The sequence below is a fragment of the Chionomys nivalis genome, chromosome 1 (assembly GCF_950005125.1).
Source record: "Chionomys nivalis chromosome 1, mChiNiv1.1, whole genome shotgun sequence".
Lineage (NCBI taxonomy): Eukaryota > Metazoa > Chordata > Mammalia > Rodentia > Cricetidae > Chionomys > Chionomys nivalis.
In genome coordinates this window covers 59,267,513-59,293,425 of record NC_080086.1, presented here as the reverse complement: position 1 = coordinate 59,293,425, position 25,913 = coordinate 59,267,513, and the positions used below count along the sequence as shown (strand labels likewise).

Here is a 25,913-nt window from a genome sequence, read left to right as displayed (position 1 = left end):
GTGACTGAACTGTCTTTGAATTTTCCTACTTCATGGAAATGTCTGCTGGATACTATGGGCCTGTAGGCTGAAGATGGATGCCCCAACGGTACAGAGGAACTTTGAGTGACTGTCCAGACAGCGAGATGTCTCTGTCATTTCTAGAGTTTGAAGTTTCTTAGTTCTTGTTTACTTAGGTAATATTATATCCTTCTGGAGTCTTTGATGGAGTTGAAGAATAAATAGTTATAGTTTTCCTTAGTTATGATAAGAGATAAAATAGATATAAATATTGTAGCTGTAATTCTTGCTTGATAACCATTTTGTTATATGTAATTTTACCACGTTAAAGTTAAAGCCTTTCTTTTTTGTTTAAACAAAAAAGGGGAAATGATGGACGAGTTACTTTCATTTAATAAAGAAACTGCCTTGGCCCATTTATAGGCCAGCCCTTAGGTGGGTGGAGTAAACAGAGAGAATGCTGGGAGAAAGAAGCCGAGTCAGGGAGTCGCCATGATTCTCCCACTCCAGACAGACGCAGGTTAAGATCTTCCCTGGTAAGCCAGCTCGTGGGGCTACACAGAATATTAGAAATGGGTTAGATCAATATGTAAGAGCTAACCAATAAGAGGCTGGAACTAATGGGCCAGGCAGTGTTCAAAAGAATAAAGTTTCTGTGTAATTATTTCGGGGCATAAGCTAGCCATGTGGGCGGCTGGGTGCTGGGGACGCAGCCCTGCCGCCCCTATTACTACATTCATTCAGGAATATATGCATGTTTATATGTGTGGGCATGTAACATTACAGCTATACATGTGTGTGTGTGTGTGTGTGTGTGTGTGTGTGTGTGCGTGCGTGCGTGCGTGCGTGTGGGGGGACCAGAGGCTGATGCTGAGCGTCTTCCTCAATTGCTCTCCACTAAAAACATGGAGACCCTCACTGAACTCTTCTCTCGCCATAGTTTAGTCTAGTCTGGCAAGTGGGCTTGCCCTGCCTCTGCCTCCCACGTGAGGGGATTATAGGCAGATCACCACACCAGCCAACTTTTTAGATGGGTTTTGGATGTAGGAAGTCTTACCCTTAAGCTTGCACAGCAAATGCCTTACCCACCAGCTATCTTCCAGCCACCCACCTCTCAGAGGCACCTTTTAAAGGCCTGTCTGGCCAGTGTCCAGTCACACCGCCTGGTGACACTGGCTGCTGAGAGATGCCTGCTTATTGTCTCAGCCTCTACACAAACACTTCTCAGCACCAGCATCTTCCCTCCAGACGGGGGGTCCCTGTGACCCCACTGTTAGAAGGGAAGTTTGAATTTGCGTAGCCATGAAGCCCACCACAGCTGACATGAGCCTCGCTCCATCCTCCAGAGAACGCAATTCGACTGCCCCACATTTTCCCTCTCTCAGTTTTTGCTTTACCGAGATCAATTACATCGAGATCAGGTCTTGTCTAATTAACATTTGTCATAAAGATTTGATTCATCAGTCACTACTGATTGCAGACCACTTCCACCCCTGAGTTTCCCCATAGGGCCATTATTTCTGTCAGCTCTAATTCTCATGTGTCAGATTTGTGCAGCTTTTAAAACTGGAATCGAGGTTTGACTCTTTTGTCGATTTTCAGTCGATGGCTATTTCTCCTGTGCGTGGTTTTAGCCGATGTCAGTTTTATTTCCTGTTGATTACTTCTGCTAGCAATGAGCATCATGGATTGGACACAAGACAAATGGCCCAAGTTTACTCACCAGAAATTGACACATGTTTATGAGTCAGAAAAAGAGACCAAAGAGAAAGATGGAGACAGAAGCGACAGCAAGAGAAGGGAAGACAGGGACCGCAAAAGCTATGCTGTGGCTGGGGAGTGGGTTGCCCCCCAAAGGGTTATGTGAGGAAGGTTAATCCTGAGTGTGATAGTATCAAGAAGTAGTGGGATGAATGTGGTGGCACGCGCCTTTAATCCCAGCACTCAGGAGGCAGAGGCAAGTAGATCTCGGTGACTTCAAGGCCATCCTGGTCTACATTATGAGTTCCAGGACAACCAGGGCTACATAGTCTAAAATTAACAGAAAGTAGTGGAACCTGTAAAGGCTTTTGGAAGGCATTTTAGTTCCCGCAGTATCAGGGAACTAGTTAGTTTCTGCAAGAGTAGTTTGTCAGAAAAGAGCAAACCTGACCCCAATCTGTCTAGCTTCCTGTCTCACACACTCGTATACACATGCCCACTCTATTAGGGTGCTGCCAGCTCTGAGACCCACAGGGGAGCAGGAGTTGGCTCTGGTGGTTTTGGACCTCCCCATTCTGAGATAAAACATTTTTTTCTTTACAAATTATCCAGCTCTGGGTATTTTATTTTAGTGGCAGAAATCAGACTAATATATACAAAGGTGGTTTAGGTTCTTGACTACTCAGCATTAAAAAACGGCAGTATTCCCATTATCCCAATTCCTCTCCAGGCATTTTGTGGCCATCCCTACCTCCAATAGCTGATCACACTGTGGTTCCAGCCTGGGAGGTCCCGCCCTGGCACTCATGGAGTTGCTGAGAAAAGCTGTAGCGAGGTTAGAAAAAAATATCACCTTGCCTGTGTTCCAGCAAATATGACCTAGGCAGCTAACAATCCTCCAGGCTCAAGTTAAACCCATGCCAGCTCTTTCCCAGACTACGGTTACAGGGTACCTGTGAGGTTGGGGGCCCAGGTAAGTAGGCACTTGGTGTACACAGCTGATGCCTCTGCCCTGATACCTCCTTGCCAGCCAAGAATGGTGCAACCACTTCGGCCCTGGCTGCATGTCCAACAAAACAATACCCTGATCCTTGCCCCAGCAGCCTATGGGCTAAGGGGATCTGTGCTTGTAGTCTCCCTAAAACCCCAGCTGTGGTTCCTCACTGGGAGACTGTATTCAGTCACTTTCTGTTGCTATGACAACACACCATGAGCAAGGCAACTTACAGAAAATTTTATTTGGGTTTACAGTTCTAGGAGACTAGGCATCCATCATGGCAGGGAGACATGGCAGTGGCAGGTATGGTAGCATGAAACCAAGAGCTCACATTCTTAGTCTAGAGCAGGAAGTGGAGAGATCAAACAGGAAATGCACAAGGATTTCAATCCCAAACCTGTCCCTACCGAAGTGCTTCCTTCAGTAACGTTGTACTACCTAAACCTCCCCAAACAGCACCACTGACTGGTGGCCAAGTGTACAAATGCCACCCTCTGTGGGGGACACTCTCACTTAAACCACTACATGGGAATGATGTCATGCATCTTCCAGGATTGCTGGCAGGATTGAGTGACAGGCTTAGGGAGGGTCTGGGAAGGATGGGGAGGGGATGTCTTCCTTCTGATCAGCTGCTTTGTAATTCTGCCCCTATACTTTGTCACCAGAAAGCCAGCCAAACCACCTCTTATCAATACCACACAACACATAGCACTCATGGGTGTTCAGAGCAGCCCAGACTAGAAGTCGCTTCTAACGTCGCCAGTGAGAGGACAGTGCCCCGGGGCACACCCACTGCAGGAGGCCAGGCCTGAATTGGAAGACTATACTATGTGATTCTATTCCAGGGAAATCTTAGAAAGACAGATCTAATGTACATTGCCACAGCATGGTTGATGATGCCCTGAGTCAGACTGAAAGGGCTCAGGAAAACCTTTGGGAGCAACTGGAAAGTTCTCAGTAATCTTAGAACGGGTTTGTGGCCATATATATGCTTTTGAACTATGAGTACATTTGTTTCATATAAATCAGATGTCAATAAGGCCAACTTCAAGAAATTTTCTAGGGGGCTGGAGAGATGGCTCAGCAGTTAATAGCACTGATTGCTCTTCCTTCCAGAGGACCCAGGTTCAATTCCCAGCACCCACATGCCAGCTCACAACTGTCTGTAACTCCAGTTCCAGGCGATCTGGCACCCTCACACAGACACACACGCAGGCAAAACACCGATGCACATAAAATAAATTAATTAGTTTTGAAAATAAAAAATTTTCTAGAAAGCCCCGTGTGATCTGAAAGGAAGGTGGGCATTGCTGGAGTTTAGGCCCATGTGCTAAAGGCTTGCTTTGATGGGTAGTAATGATACTATAGATGGGGCTTAGTGGGGAGAGATCTTTAGATCATGGGTGTGCACTCAAAAAGAAGTTGTGGGGCCTGGCGTCTTCCTTTTTACCTCCCTGGCGGGTGAAATTAGTGGCTTTGCCACATGCTTGGCTTGATCTGATGCCTCAGCACAGGGCCAACACCAGGGCCACAACTTCCAAGCCACAAGTGCCACAGGTATTTTCTAATGCCACAGGAAGTTGTTGGATACTAACTGGGAGCTTTGTCCAGCCAGGAAGCACTTCACAGATGGGAGGGGCTGCGGTGGTGGCTGTGGACTGATTTCCGTGGACTGCGGTGATGCCTGTGAATCGTGGTTTCTGTGGACTGTGGTGATCTCCGTGGACTATGATCTCTATAGACTAGGAGGATTTCTGCGAACTCTCGTGATTTCTCTGGACTGTGGTGATTTCTATGTTTGGTGTTGGAGACAGCCATAACTGAAGGCACAAGTTCTATGGAAATGATCGTGAAAATGAGGTCACTCTAGCTCTGGCATTGGACCCACAGGGCCATGAATCAGTCGTTCACTTTAGTAATTTGTTCTGCTTCTCACCTTAGCTCTAGGCTGGATACCAGGGCACAGCTGTCCTTTACTAGTTGCCTCTAGAACTCTACTAGCCTGCAGAGACAAGCACCTCCCTATGGCTTCTGGCTCCCCAGTGGCAGGAGTAGCTGGAACTCATGCTGTTGATAGGCAGGCCTCTGGGCTGTGCTCACTGCCAGGCAGGGGTGGAGGGAGTTTGGCTGCCACATTTAAGTGGTGGTCCTCCTGTCACTAATCACTGAGATTCTTGTCACCATCATAGCACTCTACCTTTTGTTGCAGTGGCTGACGGCTAAATTCTCCTGTGTCAGGATGCTCCCAGGGCTACTGACTTCAGCTTCTGCCCTGCAGCTGGATCAGGGCTTGCTTCTGAGGCCCTGTAGGGCCAGGCTGGGTGCAGCTGGTAATTCATTACCAACATTCACTTATGACTGATCTATGAACTCCAAGCCTGCCCCAATCCCACCCCTGAGGACCTCCAATGGCCAGGCTCCACACCCAGGATGCTCTAACAGCCTTAATGGCCAGATCCAGCTCCTTTAGACACATGCAGCCAATCTCATTCCTACAGAATGAAAAACCCAAGCTCAGGACTTGAAAACTCACCAATCCCTATCCTGAAAAGCTCCACCCTGGAAATCCTCCCACCAAAGAAACCCTATATAAACTTTGTGTTTTGCCCAGTTCTATGCTGCTTCTAGCCCAAACAGAGGCAGCCACCCTCCTGGATTTTTTCCTTTCTAATAAATCTCTTGTGTGAGGTTTATTGTGCGGTGTGACTCTGTGGTATTCCTCAGTCTAACTACCAAGATACCTTTCCCTTCAGCGCTGTATCACATGCATTATCAGAGAAACCTTCCCCACCCCAGCTTCCCAGAGCAGAGAATTGGGAAAAAAAACCTTTCTGCTTAGAGCTGTAACACTTCCACTGGTAGCTGGAGAACATTCTGCCCCCCCCCTTTCCTCTGCTGGGCCTCCTCTGTCCCTCATTGAACAGTGCCTCAATAGCCCCCGGAGGACAAGGACAGTATGCTTAAACTGCTTCAAGGTGTCAGGAAGCCTCTGCCTCCAATCCTCAAACTGCTGAGCCACAGTGCCCAGCAGGTTAGCCAGACATTAAACGTTATCTGAGAGCATGCATGGACACCAAGAAAACTCTGTCGCCTCTGTTCAGTTTGGAAATTATGGCCTTAATAGCAGAGCAAGGGGCCCTCAATAGACGAACAAGACTCCTCCAGAGAAACCTTCAGCCTAGCCTGGCCTCCACAGTCATGTGAGCCAGTTTAAAATGAAATGACACAGACAGATAGAGACAGACACCCAGGGGGTAGAGAGTGGGTGGGTGGGTAGATAGATAGACAGAGAGCTTACTGGTAGAGTTCTGCAGCATATCCAGGCTCCACCCTGCTCATTCAGATAAACAGCTGAGTGCCCACAAACCATCCAAACCTCCTTCTGGTACCCACCCCCTTAATTTGTCCTGGGGCAACCTCTTCTCTACCTCTCTGTCCACCTGGTGCAGTTAAAACAACTGAACACCTGAACACCCATGAAAGGTACTAGCTTAATCCATCCAATCCAAACAAGCAAGCAAGCAAGCAAGCAAGCAATTCTCCAAGCGAGGAACAGACAAGTGATTCCATACTGACCAATGGGAGATGGCCCTGGGACACTCCGCTAAAACCATCCAGGCATTTCCTCCCCCAATCAGAAAGACAGGAGTCTGATAGGGTGCTTGAGACTGAACCAGCAGTACAGGGAAGGAGTGGGTGCATGCTCTGTGAGTCTCTGGATACAGCCCTTCCTGAAGCTGCTGTGAACACGGGAGTTCTCTCTCTCTCTCTCTCTCTCTCTCTCTCTCTCTCTCTCCCCTCCCTCCCTCTCTCTCTCTCTCTCTTACACACACACACACACAGACAGACACACACACACCAGTTGGGACTGGATTTCTGCTACACTATCTAGCTGTCATTGCCTCCCCAGGAGGCATGAGGAGGAATAATGAGGTTCACTGACATGATAACCTGCCTTGTGCTTTAGGCATCTGCGTATGCAAGCTTGTAGACAGAGCTGAGTAACAAGGCAACAGGAGAGGCCAAGGAGAGAGAACTAGGAGAAGGACCTAGCGACAGGGCTGCTGGGAGGCAGGCTGTGCCATGAGAGCTCAGCTGGGCAAGCATGACCATGTCATTCTTGTCTGAGGGCTCTCCCACCTATCAGAGCTTCCCAGCCTCTTGACGTCATTCATGTCAGCCCTCTGGCAGGAGTTCTACTATGGGTTTCAGTGGTGATACTTTGTTTGTGCTATAACAAATAAAGCTTGCCTGAAGATCAGAGTGCAGAACTAGTCACTGGCCCTGCTTCTTGTTAGTTTATAGAAGTTCTTTATATATTCTGGTTGCAAACCCTTTGCAAGTCTAAATGGTATACAGCTGCAAAGGAGGTGGGACCACAGGCTACCCATGGGTCTCATCTAGAGGGGCTTTGCACGAGTATAAAATCCTTCCAGCTTGAGCGTTGTGGGAATCCCTGACTCTCAAACAGGATGCACGAAGGATTCAAGCATAGGCCAAGGGGAGCAAGAAAGCATGTGAGCAATGGGGAAGAGGAAAGGGGGACCAGCAAGTATTGGCCCCACACCAGGAGCCCTGCTAGAATGGCCTCTGGCCTCCCCTCACTGTGCTCATACTCCTCAAAGCCCTGTGGTTTCCTGTCTTCGGGGCTGATGGTTCCTCCCCACTCAGGAGATCTGCCCCAGAGACTGGGCAGTGATCTGCTCCCTGTCTGTCTCCTAACTCTGCCTCACTTCATTTTCTGGTGTTGGTTTTCATTAGCGTACACAGCATAAAGGGCTCTGTTGTGCACACGTAGCATGGTACATTGCCCACTCTCACCCCATGGCTCTCTCTGTCCCCTCCCCCTCCAACTGGTCTCTTCTCTCCTCCTAGAGTTCCTCTCCTGTTTCCACATCATACAGATTTAGAATCTGCAATGCCAGCATTTCCTAAAAATGATGTGATTTCATTCTTCCTTTAAAGATATCATCATCATCATCATCATCATCATCATCATCATCATCAAGACTATGTAGTCCTGGCTGGTCTGGAACTCTCTATTGTATAAGTTAACATGATTTGGGAAATAACCAGGCCAGCTTAAAGATAAACAATTATATTTTTAACTTATTATAAGGGGAAACTCACGCCACAAGAATGGGAAGTCCAAGTTCCACTGTGTCCTGTGCGGGAATCACCCAGAGAGAGCGAGCACCTGGTCCGTCCCAGTTTTTCTTCCTGGGCTCCAGGTAGCCACACCTTAACTAGGTTCTACTTCTTAAAGACGATTGGTTAACAAAGCTTCCCCCATCACTCCGTGTAGACCAGACTGTCATCAAACTCAGAGATCAACCTGACTATGCCTCCCTCCCAAATGCTAGGATTAAAGGCATGTACCACCATGCCTGGCCAAAAGTGTGTGTGTGTGTGTGTGTGTGTGTGTGTGTGTGTGTGTGTGTGTGTGTGGTGGTTTGAATGAGAATGGCTCTCATAAGTTCATATATTTGAATTCTTGATCCCCAGGTGGTGGAACTGTTTGGCAAGGATTAGGAAATTAGGCCTTATTGGAGATGGTGTGTCACTGGGAATGGGCACTGAAGTTTCAAAAGCTCATTCCATTCCCAGTTAGCACAAGTGTGCTCTCTCTCTCTTTGTCTCTCTCTCTCTCTCTCTCTCTCTCTCTCTCTCTTTCTGAAGCAAATATAAGCTCTCATGTCCCGTTTGCCCCATGCTTGCCTGCCTGCCACCATGTTCCCTGCCACAGTGGTCATGGACTCCAAGCCTATGGAACCTTGAGCCCCCAGTCAAATGCTTTCTTTTATAAGTTTCCTTGGTCATTGTGGTTTGTCACAGCAAAAGAAAAATGGCGAAGACCCTGTGGAAGCCAGAAGAGGGTGATGAATGTACTAGAGCTGGAGTTAGGGTAGTTGTGAGCTACCCCACAGGATGCTGGGAACGGAACTCCAGTCCCCCAAGGGGAAAGGACACACGGTTAACTGCGGAGCCATCTCTCCAGCCTGCATTTTTATTCTTTACTTGAACAAGACTCGGCTGCATATGCCAACCAGCCTTTCTTTAGCCTCTCCTCTGGAGATGCACACCTAGGCAGGCTGTGGATCTTGGTCGTTACGCACATGCTTCCATCATGGTCATCTCATGACCTCTCGTGTGTTTGCACATCTTTTTGTTAATGCACTGGGCAGAGTCCTAGTGTGTCCCATTCAGCACTGAACCACCGGGGTCTATGGCAGTGCCTGGTGTGGTTGCCACTCAGAGAGACAACCATAAGTATCACCAAACCCCTCTAGGCCAATAACACCCATTCACAGATGAAGACAGCAGTTACTCCAAGAAATCTCGTGACTTTTCTGAGGCAGAGGGAGAGTCAGGCCTCTAACTCATACTGTGCCTGCTCCCCACCCTTCCTGACTGCTTTGGGCTCTAGAGTAGCAGTTCTGGTTTTAGAGCTGGTTCTCAGCACCAAGATGAGAAGGCTAGAAAGAGCAGGGGAGAGCTATCTGGAGGAGGGAGCAGGCGGGGGAGGCGGGCAAACAGATCAATGCTTTCAGTCCTGGGCCCCTCATGGTCTGACCCTCTGGAATGGCTCCTACAGTCTTGTGTCCAGTCCAACCCAGCACAGGATGGCAGGGCTTCAATGGTAGTTGAGCCCTGAGGCTCATATATTAATACCTTGGTTACTGTTGATGAGGCTTTGGATGGTGAATTGTGAAGGCTCTGGCTCAATAGTGAATTCATCCATCAGTGGACTCCTGACACCATGGTGTTATGGAAACAAGGAGGGGAGGGCCTGGGTGGAGGAAGTGGGTCCCTGGAGGCACACTCTTGAGGATTATGCCTGGCCACCGTCCCTCCCATCTCTCCCCTCCCTGGCTCTCAGGAGGTGAGCAGTTTTGCTTCACCAGGTCCTTCAGCCAGGACATTGCCTCCTCTCAAGCACAAAATCAATGAGGCCAGCTGATCGGACTGAAGCCTCTGGACCTGTGTGAGTCAAACGAATTTGATCACAACAGCAAAAACCAGACTAACACAGACACTCACCACTTGACACTCACCACTTCCAGGACAGTCTGGTCAGGTCCTGCCCTCCTCCTCCAGGGGAAGCATGAGGCCCTGGTCTTCACTTAGTTGAGCTGGGGAAGGAAGGACCTGTGCCATGCCTGAGGAGTCTGAGCCAGGAAGGCGAGTCTAAAAGCAGAGTCCCCAGCTCCCACCTGGGCCACTCTCCAAAGGCAGAGGCAGCCTCTGTGCTGTGCGGCCGGCTGCCACCGCGCCTGGGTGCGGGTGGAGTGGGACAAGGGGATATTTTATTTATGTGTTGTGCATATTTATTAGGGAGAGGTAAATAAATTAGCTGCTTGCCATCTGCACCACAGCCCACGCTGAGTTCCTTCCCTCCTCTGCCCCGGCAGCTACGCAGGCTGCAACAGCAGAGCTGGCAACTGTGGCAAGAGGGGGTGGCTGTCGAGTGGGACCTCTTCCACGGTGCGCACAGCCCTGGCCAACACCTGATCCAGGTATCCATCCACATAACAGTGCTGAAAAAGCCGAGGACTGTCATCCTCTCCGCCGTAGCAGCTCAGAGAAGGCTACTCACACAGCAGGTAAGTGGAGGAGATGAGCCCCAGAAAATGGAGGCCCAAAGCCCTGGTCAGTATGCCAGAAGAAGGCGGGGCCCCAACACTACTGCTAGCACTACCCCAACACTACCGCTGTGAACCTATACTAGTTCCTTGGTTGTCCTGGCCATTTCTCTGTTGAGAGGAAAAATAAAACCTGATAGAGCAGACGCCAAGGCCGTGTGAAGAGCCAGAGTCCCCTCAAAACCCAGGTGACCTTCTAGCCCACTGTGTAGCTCTTCCCACCTCCAAGGGCCATTCAGTCCCAGCATTATACCAGGCTTGCCGGATGCTGAACTTCTCCAAGCCTCAGCTTCCCCCTCTGTGAAATGGAACGGCACCTTGGGAGAAACACGAAAGCTCTAAACAAGCAGGCCTCGTGCCTGTGAAACGCTTGAAAACACACATCAACCAAAGACAAGGGGGTAGGAGAGGAAGCAGATGCTGCAGAGCCCAGAGAGGGACTGCCACTGGTCCAGCGCCACACAGTGTTTGGAACCCTCAGGAGTGCAGACCGCCTGCCTTCCAGGCTGTAAGCACTGAGCCTAGCTGCAGCCAGAGCTGAATCTTTGATGAAGCACCATAAATCTCCCTGGAATCATGCCTGCCCTCAGCCCACAGGCCCTGCCTGGCTGCTTCTGCCTTCCTGCACGGCCTTTTCATTAAATTAAATGTGGGGAACCACGGCAATTGCTTTTGATTGTTCCCGAGGGGCCACTTTCCACCTCCATCCAGGGTACCTACAGGCAGGGGCTGAGGCAGGGCTCACTCACACCCTCCAGCCAACAAGACAAAGAGTTCAAGGTAAGAGCAGTTTTCAAGATATCTGACTCAACATTCTGGAGTGGACGCCCGAGAGCCCCGATAGGTGCCTGTCATCTTTACAGCTATGGGAGACAGGACTGGCTGTGTTTCACTGGGACAGGTCAACTCAGATGCAGTTCTGTGGGCATCCTCAGACTGAAGGAAATGGGGAAAGGGACCAAAAATGTATGAATTAACCCTGCCACAAGGCACCTGTTGGAGGAAGCCCTGTGAGTCAGTCACATCAAGGAGGCTGGTTAGACTTAAAGGACCATAAAGTAGCCTGGGGTAGCCATGTGCAGCACACAGACCCTGCCTTCCCTCATAGGCAGTTACGGCAACTGCTCTCAGGTACCAATGGCATGGGTGGCCCCACTGTCACCTTGGCTCACCCCCAGCCCTCAGTGCGTTCCTCCAGGATCGCACTGCTGTTCCCTTTGAGGAAGTGGACGGTCCATCAGTGAAGGGGCAACAGGTGGGAGGTGACAGTCAAGCCATCAGATCACATGGCAGTGCCTGTTAGAACCCTGCAGAAGTTTGTATCATGGAACTCAGCCCTGCCTTTAGATCGGGGGCCTCACCCCTGCTTCCTAGCTCACTCTGCAGCTCACTAGAACACATGGTGGCCTCAATTCCCCCATCCTGCAAATACCCAGCTATACATACTTGCTCCAGTACTGGGCCACCATTGCTCCTACCGCTGAAAATCATCCTCCCTCCAGTCTTCCCCAAGCTAGTGACAGCACAAATGTCACGCTTTCTGACGGACCACCTTCCCTGTCTTGGAGCAGCTCTTCTCCCTCTGAGAAGACATATTCATTGCCCCTGCCCAGCTCACTTGCCTTGTTCCACAAGGGCAGAGGCTCAGTTTATTCCTGCACCCAGGCCAGGCCAGCTGAGCAGTAAGAGGGTGGCCCAAATGCAGGATGGGGGCGGTAACAAGTGTCCTGGTGACAGATCTGCAACCTTCTCTCCCTGTTTAAGGTGCTAGGAGCGAGGGGTCCATTCCCACAGAGGAAGGGGAGGCCACATAGGAGGAGAGGGAGAGATGGCCTAGAACATGAGGAACAATGCTCTTGGCGGTTATGTGGCCATTAAAAATGACAAGTACAAGAATTAACATCTGTGGGAAAGTTGCGAGGAGCCACATGCCAGGCCGTTCTCACGGCTTTTATAAGCAGGGCTGTAAACAACCTCAGTGCCCAGCTGTAGGGAGGCTGGTAAATAAACCATGCCCGGTATGGTCACCCAATGGGGCACACTACAACAAGAAGGGTTTTTTAATAACCCAGGAACATGCTGACCTTGGGAAGCCTGTAAAGGCACAGCAAACATTAGAGGGCTGTGTGTGGTGTGACAGAGACACACACAGTACCCGCTAGAGTGCCCAGGGGGTGCTGGGTCTTTATTGTCACGAGGGTCTTCAGTAACAATAGCCACATCCCAAATCTGAAAGGCACCATGACAAAAGACTGATTTTTATTTTAATGTTAGCCAAAGGTCAGAGACTCAGGAACCTATCTGTCCTGTGGGAAATGGCCATGGCAGCCACTCTTGTTTGCTGACGTCTTTCATTATTTACAAGATTTAACTGCCCAGCAAGCCCCTTGCAAGATGATCTTTCCTTTTTCGTCAGAAAGAGAGGAAAAGAAAGAGCCGTGCTACTGGCCTGCAAGATGGAATCAGGCGAACCTCTTTGCTTCCAGAGTCTCCAGCTCCTCAGCTGTATACAGGCATTAATTTCTCTGACTATGATAAAATTCCCGAGGCTACTGCTCTTATAAAAAAGATCCATTTTAGCTCACAGTTCTGGGTGTAAAGCCTTAGGAGCCTCATCCTTTTGCTACAAAGTCCCAAAGCCGTAGAGATCATGTGACATATGGAGGTGGGTGTGGATGTTCCCTTTCTTGGAAAGTCACTAGGACTTAATCATGGACTCACTACCCAAACGATCTTTTTCTGTTTTTACATTTTGAAGGTTATCTTGTGTATGTACGTGTCTATGTGCGAGTATGTGCACGTGAGTGCAAATGCCCTCAGAACCAGAAGGTATCGGATCCCCTGGAGCTGTAGTGACATGAATCACATGGATGTATAAACTGAGAGTTTTGGCAGTAGGTGTGTAAACTGAGGACATGAATGCCCCAAGGTTCGGTTGCGGGGAAGGTTTTATCATAGATAGGAGGGAGAGAACTGTCAAAGGCATCTGGAATAGTAGGACAGTAGGACATGAACATGGCCAGCAGGCTGGCCTTAACCATGAGAGGGGGTAGGGGAGAGAGAAGAGATAAAGGTATGGGCAAAAGAGACCGAAAGAGAGGTGCAGGAGAAGAAGACAAAAGAGGAGAACCAAGAGAGTGCATGACTGAAATGGCAGGGGAGATGAGAAGCAGGGGAGGGGAAGCCCATGAGCTAGAGAAGTTCAGGGTAGGGGTGGGGTGAGGAGAACTAAGCAGTGCCAGGGTAGCTGTGATACTGAGAAAACCTGAAGGTCAGCAAGTGCTTTGTATGCTAAGAGGCACCACAGTTAGCCACTTGTCCTGTTTCTTTTGGACCCGACAATGGATGCTGGGACATCAATGTCCTGAGTCCTCTGCAAGAGCAGGATATGAACTTTACTACTGAGTCATCCCCTGCCAGCCCCATCCTCCACCTTCTAAGATCCCAGGTCCTGCAGGTAGGCAAGGAATGGTCCCCCAACGTTTTTGGCTTTAAATCCTCACCTGTAAAAGATATCTGTGATGCTTCCACCGTCCTATGTGTATGTTATGTTATTAATTAGCCACACACCCCTTCATAGTGTGTCATGTATAACACACAGAAGCAGACAAGAAAATAAAATGCCAATGGAAGCTTTTGATATCCTTTTTTGCCTTCCTTCCGTCACAGATGTGCCCCCCCCCCCCCGCAACCCCTAGTAGATTAGCTGAGCCTGTGTATTCCTATTGGCTGGGGATATCAATTTCTTCGTCACTGCTATGGTCCCAGCAAATCACTGGCTCTTGACTCAGAGTTGGCCGTGCATGGTGACCCGACCTTAATCCTAACATCTGGAAAACAGAAGCAGGCAGATCTCTGTGTTTGAGGCCAGCCTGGACTCCAAAGCAAGTTCCAGGGCAGCCAGTGCAATATAGTGAGACCCTGTCTCAAAACGTCAAAAACCAAAAACCAGTCGTTCCACGTGAGGTCTGTGGCTCCGCTGGTTTCGCTTAAAGGAAGAAAACAACTGAAGGACCCACTCAGAGGACCCCTGGCCATCGCTCCTTCCCCTCAGTACCGCACTTCCCCTTCTAGAACCCAGGAGAGTCAAAATGAGAGGCTTCTGAGGGTGGTCTTAAGTGCTGTCTGGTGTGGTCTTCCAGGATCCCTTTGCATCACTGGGGGAAGCGCCGCAGCCTGCTGATTTACAGCCTGGCCCAGCCTCCCAGTGAAATACTGTTGCCCCTGCCGCCTGCCACCCAAGACTCTACCAACCCCAAGCAGCTACTCTATACTCTGATATCAATCTGGAGTCCAGACCTCTGCACAGAAGGCTAGCTGTAAATCTCAAACTGCAGGGTCTCTGGCAGGGAGGCATCATGGGAGAATTCATTCCTCACCCTGGGATAAATTACCTCCAAGGACAGGAAGGCGGAAGCAATTCACAAGGATGGATATTTGGATGGCTCTCTGCCTGATAGGATTCCCCAGTTCTTGGGGTTAGAGAAATCCCAGCAGGAAGTCCCAGTGCCTTACACACGAGCCCATCTCACTGCCTGCATCCCCCTGCTCCCAGGCTGAGGTCCCTACCTTGCTGAGCAACTGGTCAAAGGGGATCCACGGTCACTTGCCAACCAGGGCCACTAAATGGCAGGAGAGTCCACTTCCTACCAAATAAGTCACTCTTAGGAGGCAGGACAACCTAATAGACTGTCACTGGGTGTATCAGCCACCATCCAGGGCAGCTCCCTGCCCAGGAACAGTTGGCCAACACAGAACAGACTCAAACTCCATGTTATTTTTGTGTCACATTTTGTTTTGGTTTATTTTTTTTGGTATTAACAGTTTTTAGTTTGTTTTGATTTTCATTTTTTGTTGTTTTTTTCTATTAATAGGTTATTTTAGTTTGTTTTGATTTTCATTTTTTGTTCTTTGTTTGTTTGGGCAAATAGGGAGAAGGGCCTGATCTAGGAGGAGATAGTGGATGGGAAAGAGTATAATCAAAATACAGCATATAAAAACAATTTTTAAATAAAAATTTAACACCCACATACTGAGACAATGGGGATGATCTTTCGGGAACTCACCAAGGCCAGCTGGACTGGATCTAAAAAAGCATGGAATAAAGCCGGACTCGCTGAACATAGCGGACAATGAGGACTGCTGAGAAGTCAAGAACAATGGCACTGGGTTTTGATCCTACTGCACATACTGGCTTTGTGGGAGCCTAGGCAGTTTGGATGCTCACCTTACTAGACCTGGAAGGAGGTGGGAGGTCCTTGGACTTCCCAAAGGGCAGGGAACCCTGACTGCTCTTCAGGCTGATGAGGGAGGGGGACTTGGTTAGGGGAGGGAGAGGGAAATGGGAGGCGGTGGCGGGGAGGAGGCAGAAATCTTTAATAAATAAATAAAAAATAAAAATTTAAAAAATGAAAAGAGGCAGTGTAAGGTTGAATAGCCTTTCAAGAACTGTGTGGTACTGGGTACTGGTGGTTCTGCTGCTTAAGCCAGGGAGGGATGCAGTTGGTCACCCATGGCCTCTCAAAGATGCACTCGCTCATGGGTTTTCTTTCTTTCTTTGTTTTGAGACAGGGTCTCTCTATGGAGCCCTGACTATCCTGGAACACACTCTGTAGACCAAGCTGATTTCATACTCACAGAGATCCACCTGCTTCCTCCTACCGAGTGCTGGGATTAAAGGCGTGCACCACCACGCCAATCCCAAAGGTGCACTCTCTTGCTTTAGCCAGTCTCTGGGCACAGCAGATCTTACAGCAGAGTATAGAAGCATGGGCTGGCATGGCAGCATTGATGGAAAAATGGGGCAAGAAAGTATCAGCAGTGGCTTACTGAGGTAAAGAGATGTCCTGAAAAGCATGCTAGAAATGGTTTACTGTGATTCCCCAGCATTGGAGAGGTAAGGACATGGTTCTGGACAGAGCATTATGTCACAGCAACTGGACAAGTAACTAAGACACATAGAAACAGATCTCCTCATCCCATCCCTTGTGCTAGATAGTTCTCTAGAATACTTAGGAAAGGAAGTGAGGACCAAAGGATATCAGTATTTTCTAGATTAGCAGGTAACTGTCCAATCCCCTCCAACATGGTTCTACTGACTGTGATGTCAATACCTGCTTCCCCCAGGGTGTTGCCAACACTAGGCACTGTGAATTTGTATGTTGATACTGTGCTGAGGCTATTAAGATGGTTCAGTGGGTAAAGGTCCTTGCCACCTAACAATGCAAGCCGGATGACCTATGTTCCTCTCCTGGAACCCATGCAAAGGCAGAAGGCAGGAACTGACTCCCCAAAGTCATCCTCTGGCCTACACATGTGCTTTGGCATGTGTACCTACACACACAATAATAAATAAAACTTCTAAATACTATTACGGAGTTAGAGATGGTTCCTTCAGTGGTGAAGAGCACTCACTGGCTGCTCTTGCAGAGGACCCAAGTTCAGTTCCAAAACTCACTCGGTGACTCACAACTGTAAGTAGTTCCAGTTCTGGGGGATCTGATGCCCTCTCCTGGTCTCTGAGGGCACTGTATGCACATGGTACACAGACATACCTGCAGTCGAAACCCTTACACACATAAATAAAAAGCCTCTAAGAAAGTTGTTGTTGTGCTATTGTTTCTGAGTGCCTCCCCCATGCTACCATAACAACTACCAAAGATGATGCAGTGCCCATCTTTCTTCTTTGCCCTGGCCATCTGCATTTCTCCATATTGCTGCTAATAACTCCCCCTACAGATTTCACTACTGCCTAGATTTCTCTTTCCACCAGAGGGATCTTTCTGCACTCAGGATATTATCTTCTCCTCTGCCAGTGTCCTGTTCCAAAAACACTTCTTCCTGGCCTAGGGGGCAGCCTGAACCTTGTGAGTGGCTTCTTGTGTCATAAAACGCCTTTAACCTTTGTTGGTTCCTTTTTTCCCCCAGTTTGTTTCCCTTGTGAAATTGGCCTTTGGGGGGGTCTCTATTTCTGATATGAGATGTCCTTCTGTACACTGAAAATATGTATTGCTTTTATTGGCTGATGAATAAATCCGCCTTGGCCAATGTCAGGGCAGAATATAGCTAGGTGGGAAGCCAAACTGAATACAGAGAGAAAGGAAGCAAAATCGAGAGAGGTGCCAAGAGACACCAAGCTGCAAGAAATGAGGTAACAAGCCAGGAGCCTCCAGTAAAATATAAACTAATAGAAATGGGTTAATTTAAACGTAAGAGCTAACCAGACATAAGCCTGAGCCATTGGCCAAACTTTTATCATTAATATAAGCCTCAGAGTGGTTATTTGGAAACTGGCAAGTGAGGGAGAAACCCCTGGTTATGTATTTCCTCAGCTGATAATAAGCTGACAACTCAGCCTGGCAAGGCTGTGGCAAGGCATAGAGAATGTGAATAAGGCCCCGCAAGTGCTGCTCTTAATTTGGCTCTTCAGTGTTCCCCCTAAGTCTGCTTGCCTCCCAGCCCTCCAGAAAACAATGGAAGCTTTCTGGCAATGCCACTCTCCCACCTGTACACCTGTCAAATGTCTGAGAAAGACGGAAGTCCAAATTCCTTTAGTGTGCTGTTGGCTGAGCTGGTGAGAGGTGGCTGATAGGGCTGGGTGGGGAGTGTGGTAAAATTTCTCCCTACAGACAGCAAGAGTGTAAGCTCAAAGACATGCACCATGTCTTTCAAGCGGTGTGAAATCTCTCCTCCCATTTGAAGTTAATAGATGATCTATCAAGCCACAGAGAGTCAAACAAGTCCCGCGTTACAGCCAGCATCACCGTTTTTGCTCTTCTGGCCTGGTGAATTAACCTCTGTTTACAGGGTCCAGCCAGAGGTGTGATTCCTTGTCCTGGGATCAAGTTCTACAGACCACAGTCCTGGAGAGGAAAACCTATCCCCAAGCTAGGAAAGGCCCTCTAGGACAGGATGCTCACATCCAAAGGACACCTTGGTGAAGGCAGTGTGGTGCAAAGCAAACCCTGGGCCCTGCAGCCTGGGTTCTGGCCCACATCCTCATTTTATGCACCCTTGCAAGTCACTCAACCCTTCTGTCTCAGTTTCCTCATCTGAAAAACAGGATTAAAAATAGTGCCTACCTCAGCCAGGTATGATGTTGCATGCTTGTAATCTCAGCACTTGGAAGGCAGAGGCAGGAGAATTGAGGGCCAGCTACACAATGAGACCCTGTCTCAGGAAACCAAAGCTGGAGGATGTTGCCAAATGGTGGTGCACTTGCCTGCCTCATACAAAGCCCTGGCTTCCATCCCAGCACTGCCAAAAACAACCAAAACAAGTTCTTGCTTCGTAGGGTTGCTGTGAAAACTAACAGTTAATCTGCAAAGCACACAGAGCGTGGCATGCAGCACACGCGGGAGCCACCTCTGCTTAGCCTCCCCTCACCTGGTCCCTGATCTGGGGTTGCCAGACATCACCTTCTCCTCCCACCACAAGATTGGTCTGTGACTTCCAAGCCATTTCTTCTTCTGCTTTATTTCTCTGCACCCACATGCCGCCTCCTTGTGGAAGGTTATCTGCCCATTTTTCCTGGGGAGGAAACTGAGGCCTGATGGGCAAACCAAGTAACCATAGGAGCTATGTGGCCCGAGGCATTCTTTTTTGTTTTTATTTCTTTCAGGATATTTTTATTCTTTTTTTGTTCATAAAAGACAAGGGGTTTCTGTCTAAGATTATTTTAATTAGCTTTTTAAAAAGTATCTGGGGCTGGAGAGATGGCTCAGCGGATAAGAGCATTGGCTGCTCTTGCAGAGGACTTGGGTTTGATTCACAGAACCTGTATCAGGCAGCTTACAACTGCCTGTAACTCCAGCTCCAGGGGTTCCCAGGCCTCTGACCTTCACGGGCACCAGCACTCATGTGTATACAGATGTGCACACACAGAGAAAGGGTTTTTTTAATTGATTATAAAATTTAAAGATGGTAGGACATGACTTTATCCCATTGCAATAGAGAAGAATGCATTGATTGGTCTCTGGCCCCCAATCTCGTGGTCCTGGGGAACGGGAGGATATTTGGTCCTCTACTCTGCTCTCCCGAGCTAGGCTCTGACTTCTCCCCCTCTCCCACCTTCACCTTTCTAGCTCCTCACCGCTCCTCTGCCTAGAGACTGTTCATACTCCCACTTTACAGAGAAGACAGGGCACTCAGAGGCAAAGCCATCAAATGTAGTCACACAGCTTAGGGACAACTGCTGGGACTGAAATCAGCCCCACAGGGTAGTCTAGAACAGAGGTTTGAGTAGGAGTAGGCCTGGGGAGGGAGCTGCACAAGGCTGTGAAGAGAACACTCAGCTAAACAGGGATGCCCAGACAGGTGGTCTCCCTCATCTGGCTTCACTGTCTGTCTGTCTTCCCTGGGGGCATCACGTCACAGGAAGAGTGTGAGAAAGCATTGCCCAGGCCCCGGCTCACAACAGGTGCTCCCTGGAGACAGTCCCTCTGTCTTCCATCTTGTGGGTTGTTATGGAGCAGCTGAGTATCTCACAAAATAGAGGACAGACGTGATAGTGGCTGGCATGATACATATATGATAGAGCAGAAGGTGGGTAACAGAAGTCGGCCCCTCTGGGAGCTGCAGGGAGACAGTTGCAAAGGTCTAGGGCTGCTGTGTTAGATGGGTGTTCGGGGAAGGGACAGTTGCACAGGTCAAGGAAGGGATGGGAGAAGAGTGGAAGGCCAGTCTGATGAAGGTGACAGAGAGTGCAGAAGCCCTAGACTCCCTTCGCTCCTCTATATGGACTCCTGTCTTGTCTCTGAGAACGTCCAGGCCCCAGGAGTTTAATCAGTGGGAGCTACCCAGATGTGCCATTTAAATGGAGCCCATCAGACAGCCTGAGGGGATGGCATGCGAAGCGAAGAACTGGGAGAAGGCGAGGACTGGAAGGTATCACTTGCTATATAATCTTAGCTGCCCTGGAGTTTCATACGTAGATCAGGCTGGCCTTAAAACCACAGAGATTTGCTTCCTTTTGCCTCCCAAGCACTGGGAATAAAGGCATGCACCACCATGCTGGCTCTACAGGAAGAAATTTTTTGTTATTGTTCTCATTAAACATAAGAAAGAGGCGGAGACATCTCATTATGGGCACATGAAAACTTGAGCTTAGGACAGAGGAGCCAGGAACATGAGAAGACTTTGTTGCCTTCCTTCATGGCCTCATCTCCTGCCGGGTCTGAAGCACACCCTGGGAGAAAAGATGGGCAGGGCAAACCTTCTGTGGCCTTACAGCTGACTTCCCTTTTGTTTTCTTTTGTCTGTTTGAGTTGTTTAAATGATTGCCCACCCCCACCCCTGACTGCTACGGAAAGATGGCCCACAGCTTTGTCCCCCTAACACCTTTCTAAGCAGAATATGGCTCTTATGCCCCTTCGCTCACAATGTACAAGAAAAAGAAATGTTCTAAAGACGGGGGAGCGGGGAAGAAAAGCCCAATCACAGCTTCACACCACCCAGCGGACCAGGTGGAGGCGGGGCAGCCACTCACTGACATCACCCGCCTCGTCATGGGAAATAACTTCCGCCGTTCAAAGCCTTATTTGCATTTTTGGAGGCCCAAGGAGGCATTTAAAATCAGCTTGTGTGTTGACATTGCAGTTATTAAAACCAAACAAAAGATCCCTTCCAGAGTCTGGCTAGTTCTTCTTAAATTTATCGGGTCCCTTCTACCTGATTTAAAGCCCTGAGCAGATGTTTCACAGCGGGACGTCCATCAGCTCCAGATGCCGCTTTGTTCAAGCTGAGTGCATGGCACGCACTGGCAGCCACACTCATGTGGAGGGCCTGGGGCTGTGAGCATCCGAGGCTCTCTCCGGCATTTGGCATGCCCACAAGGACCATTTGTAACCCCTGCCTGCAGGTCTGACAGAGAGATGAGCAGCAGGAGTGAGTAGCCAATCACATTCCGTCCTATCATCTTTCCCGTTGTCTCCTAGGTAACCGACACAGGGACACATCAGCTAGCTGGGTACCACAGGACACAGGCGTGTGCGTGTACACGCACTTGCATGCCATCCTAACAGCCTGTAACGCCAGACACTTGGCACGCTCCTGTCAGCACCCTGGACAGCTCCCGGAGCCGCCCTGGGCCTATTGTAGCCGCCTCTACTGCTTTCCCACATCTGCCCAGTACTGTGTCAAATCTCTGTTTGGGATGTTTCTCCCAGCTGCTATTCACACTACTGAGGATCCTACTTATCGGTGTAGCCAGTCCAAGCCCTGGGTTAAGTCTTCCCAAAGCTCTCACCAAAAAGTCCCTGCCATACGGACTAGATACTTGGCATCTCAAGATCTCTCCCTCTTGCCTCCTTTCCCGTCTTCAAGTCACACTGTCCAACATGCACGACCCCTGAACACCCATGCTTCTCTGTGCCTGCTGTTCCTGGCCAAACTCACTGCTGCTCTGCTCTGGGCCTGGCTGGACTTTCTTACTTTTTAGATAACTGAAGTTACCTTCCTTGATCACATGTGCCCTGCCTGAAGAAATCCCTTCCCTAGGACTTTGCAGTACATCTCCCTGACAAATCAACTCATTTCAAGGAAGATTCTGAAGCTGTCCCTTCCACTCTGACTTGAGCACTTCTTTATCTGTCCCTGTCTTTGTTCATGGTGGGACCTGTCACACAAAGAGCAGAGCTCTGGACAGACTGGCTGCTTCATTCCCCATCTATTTGGAGAAGGTGAAGTGTGATGACTTCTGATAACGCCCTGGCTAACATTTCAAAACTCTGTCAGAGAGCAGGAAGCCCCAGCAAAGGGGCAACCCAAATTAGGGCAACATGGGGAAGATGCTGGTGGCACACAGCTGAGCATCTCAATGGGTTGCACAGGGCTTCTTCTCATCTCTCAGTACCATCCTTCAAGCACTGGGAACCTTGCACATCTGCTGTCTAGCAAACTGGAGCAACTTTCAGCTAAAGACTAACTTTTATTTTTCTAAACACACAGTCACTGCCCCAGGTGTGTGTGTGTGTGTGTATGGGGGGTCTTTCATGAAGCATTTGTTGCAATGAATGGAAAAGAACATGCCATGTAGGAGCATGAAGGTCAGGGTGAAGGTTCACTGGAAGAGAGAGAGAGAGAGAGAGAGAGAGAGAGAGAGAGAGAGAGAGAGGAGCATCTTGAAGCAATAATCACAGAATGCTCCCTGCAACTGCATGGCCATGTATTTCCCTCTTCCAAGAACCTGGTTGCTACTCCAGGTTCAAAAAAACGGTGCTGAATAGTCCTGTCACTTTAAGTCAACCTCTGAGTGCAAGGCAGTGGATCAATTAGCCGTACCATAGATACGGCCCTGTGGATCCCCCCAAATAGTAGCAATGGAGAGCCTTGCACAAAATCCACACTGGGTCCCAAGCTCTCTACCGATTGTGTGTGTTTCCCCAAATCTAAGATCAGGTCAGCTGCATCCATCAGGAAGGAAGACCTATTCTGTGCTGGTTCCTACACTAGGACAAGACAGCAGGAATTCTTCATAATACCTGCAGGATGGGATGAGAAAACTTAAGTTCCAAAACAGGATGGAGAGCTTATGGAGCATGCAGGAGTTCAATGCTTAGCATTGCGAAAAAGAAAGGGGGTGATTAGCATGTCCAAGGTCACACAGTTGGCACTTAGAGAAGCTGTCATGGTTAGCTTCATCTGTCAATTTGACACAAGCCTAAAGTCACCTGGAAAAGGGAACCTCCATGAAGGAATTGCCTTTATGGGCATGTCTGTGGGGAAGTTCTTGACTCCTAATGGTGGAGGGCCCAGACACTGTGAGCAGTAGCATCCCTAGGCAGGTGGGCCTGGACTATATCGGCCAAGTAAACATGAGTCAGGGAACAAGCCAAGGAGTAGTCCATGGTCTCTGTCAGTTCCTGCCTCCAGATGCCTGCCTTGAGCTCCTGCCCAGGCTTCCCACTATAATGGACTCTAACCTATAAGTAAAATAAACCCTTTCCTCCTCTAGTTGCTTTTGGTTATTGTGTTTATCTCAGCAATAGCTCAGCAAACAAGGAGAGTGGTATTAGGCAGACTTGAGTCTGGTCCCCAAGCCTGCTCCTCTTCCCCAAGGCTTTACATTACCCAGCATGGTACCCAGAGGAGTCAGTCTCGTTCAGAACATCCTTTTGTCTGGATAAAGCTCTTCTCTGATAGATGCCAGGGGCCCTGTCTCTGTATTTCTCATGTTCTCAGTTTAGCTGACTGCCCACCACTCGGCCTTTTGTCCAGTGGGACTCACATTTCAGAGCCTCTCATCAGTGGCAGGCCCACAGGGACCAGTTTTCCTGCAGTCCAGAGAAAGCCAGAGATTTTTTCTGTAATAGTAATTTCCTGCCTGGAGATGGCTGCACCAGCCACCCTGTGTTGGAGCGCTGAGGTCAAGGATCAATCCCAGTGAAGATTTTCCAGGAAATACTCAAAGGCTGAGTTCTGCCTGTCACCAAGGGAATGGCCTTCGTCCATCAGATGGCCCCCAAAGCTATCACAGGTGTCCCTCTCTGGTGTCACAGGCCTCATCTGTACCCCATATCCTACTATCCACCTGTACATACATGCACATCCCTGTACTGTACCTGTGCACATGTGAGTCATGCCACAGGCCTGTGTGTGCACATAGACCAGAAGGGCTGAACAAGAGAGCATTGCTTTCCCCACCAGGACATTACAGCTGTGCACTTCAATGCTGGCTCTGGGGAATGTGTCTGGTCAGGACTGAGGCCTCAGAATGAGGGCAACCTAGTCAAAGTGGCTCTTGTTTCCAGAAAGCCCCTATCTGTCTAAAGGTGGGTGATGTGCACCCGATGAAGCTAGAATTTCTTCTTGGTTTGCTGACTCCCTGAGGGACTTTCATACTCCCAACTGACTTCCCTATGTGTGCCCTCCTCTGCCTTAGGAAGAAACTGCCCCTCTGCGTCCCGAAGGTGCCCAGGTCTGCAGTTCCGCTTCGGAGTGCTAGGCCCGTAAGTATCAAAGGTACCAACTCAGGCTTGATGTGGGGGTCTAAGCAGAACAGATAAGCAGTCCAGTTCCCCAGGCCTCCTCCTTCCACAAAACATCAGAAATTGATCCTTTCCAATGAGACTGTACAAGACTAAACTTGGGGGCCGAAAGCCACTTAAAGCTTTTGGGTCTCATAGATTTAAGTTCACATTCCAACTATCCTCACTTCCAGGCTGTGTGACCTTGGGAACGGGCTTCACCTCTCTGAGGCCATTCTCACCTGTAAAGTGGAAAGGATCGCAGCGCCCCCGAGAGGTGGTTGTGAAGGTTAAAGGTAGGGGCAGGTGTGAAGCTGTGCCCCTGTCACCCAGTGTCACCCAGTGAGCTATAGGGGGTGGGGGGTGGTAGCTGCCTTCTGCCTTTCTTGGTCCGGGACTCGCGGTCCTAGCAATTCCTAATTAGCATCAAACCCAAACTTTGCTTGGCGGTGACAACCCGGCGCGTGTCCTCCCACTGCCGCCTCACCCTCAGCCTCTACCCTGCGGGGCCCGTGCAGACAACAGGTAAGGGGAGGGGCAGTCTGGAGGTGCCGCGACGCAGTGCTGCGGCAGGGGAATCCCGGCAGGGACCCTCATCCGCGCCAGTCTTTTTGTAACTTGGGCGGCTGCGAGCTCCGGGTGCGCGCAGCGCCGCAGGCCGGGAGTGCACAGGAAAGTTGGGTGCCGAGCTCTGAGGGATCGGGGTCGCTGCGCTCCGGCCCCGTGGGCGGCGCGGAGGAGGAGGCACGTGGCGGCTAATGGCCCTGTTCCGCTGCGGCTGTGCGCACCGCGGTCCTGTCGCGCTCTGTGCAAAACGCGCGTCCCGCGGTGACCCTCCGGCCCCAGGGACGTCCTGCCTCTCCGCTCCCGCGTCCTACCTTCGTCCGGCAGCCGCTGCAGGCAGAACGCGAGGTTCCTGCGCCAGCCCCGCATCCCCGCAGCCACCGGGCGGCTCCACCCGGCCTTGCCCCTCCGGGCCGGGCGCAGCGCAGCGCTCCGGAGGCCGCGGGCCCAGCGCGCGGGGCATGGGCGGTCGGCTTCGTAGATGCCGCCGGCTTCGCTCCGGCTTCCGTGCCCGCCCGCGGCTGAGCAGCGGCTCCCCGAGAGCGCGCGCTTTCCCGGCGGGGGCGGGGTGGAGCGACGCGGCGCGGCGCGGGAGTCGGGCGGGAGGGGCACCTGGAGGAGGAGGGCCTCGCACCCGCAACCTGCCAGCACCAGCCTCCCGCCCCAGCACTCGGCACTCAAGAATTCATGAATGAACGAATGTGTGGGGGGATGTATGCATATGTGCATGCATGAATGAATGAATCAGTAAGTAAAGGAATGAAGAGATGAACGCAAGGATGAATGAATGATTGCATCATAAATAAATGGATGAAAGAGTAAACAAATGAATGCATGGGAGAATAAATGCATGCATGCATGAGGAATGAATGGCTTTGGTCAGAAATGAATGATGCTCGGTGGAATGAATGAATGAATAGACGGGTGAATGAATGAACTAGTGCATAAATAGACTGAAGGGGTGTGAATAAATGACGGAATAAATGAATGAGATCAAAAAATAATCAATGAGGAAATTAATGAAGGGAATAAATGGCTGACTGC

General features: G+C 49.9%; 1 protein-coding gene across 3 annotated transcripts in view; it reads right to left on the bottom strand.

The window, feature by feature from the left end:
* The window catches only part of Grip2 (glutamate receptor interacting protein 2), an 82,380-nt gene extending 56,991 nt beyond the window's left edge, over nt 1-25,389 (bottom strand). For all 3 annotated transcript variants that reach the window (XM_057774403.1, XM_057774411.1, XM_057774420.1), the window contains exon 1: nt 25,184-25,389. In XM_057774403.1, coding sequence (XP_057630386.1) covers nt 25,184-25,238 — 55 coding nt within the window. In that variant the 5' untranslated portion in view covers nt 25,239-25,389. The remainder of the gene's footprint in view (nt 1-25,183) is intronic.
* Nucleotides 25,390-25,913: the final 524 nt, after the last annotated feature.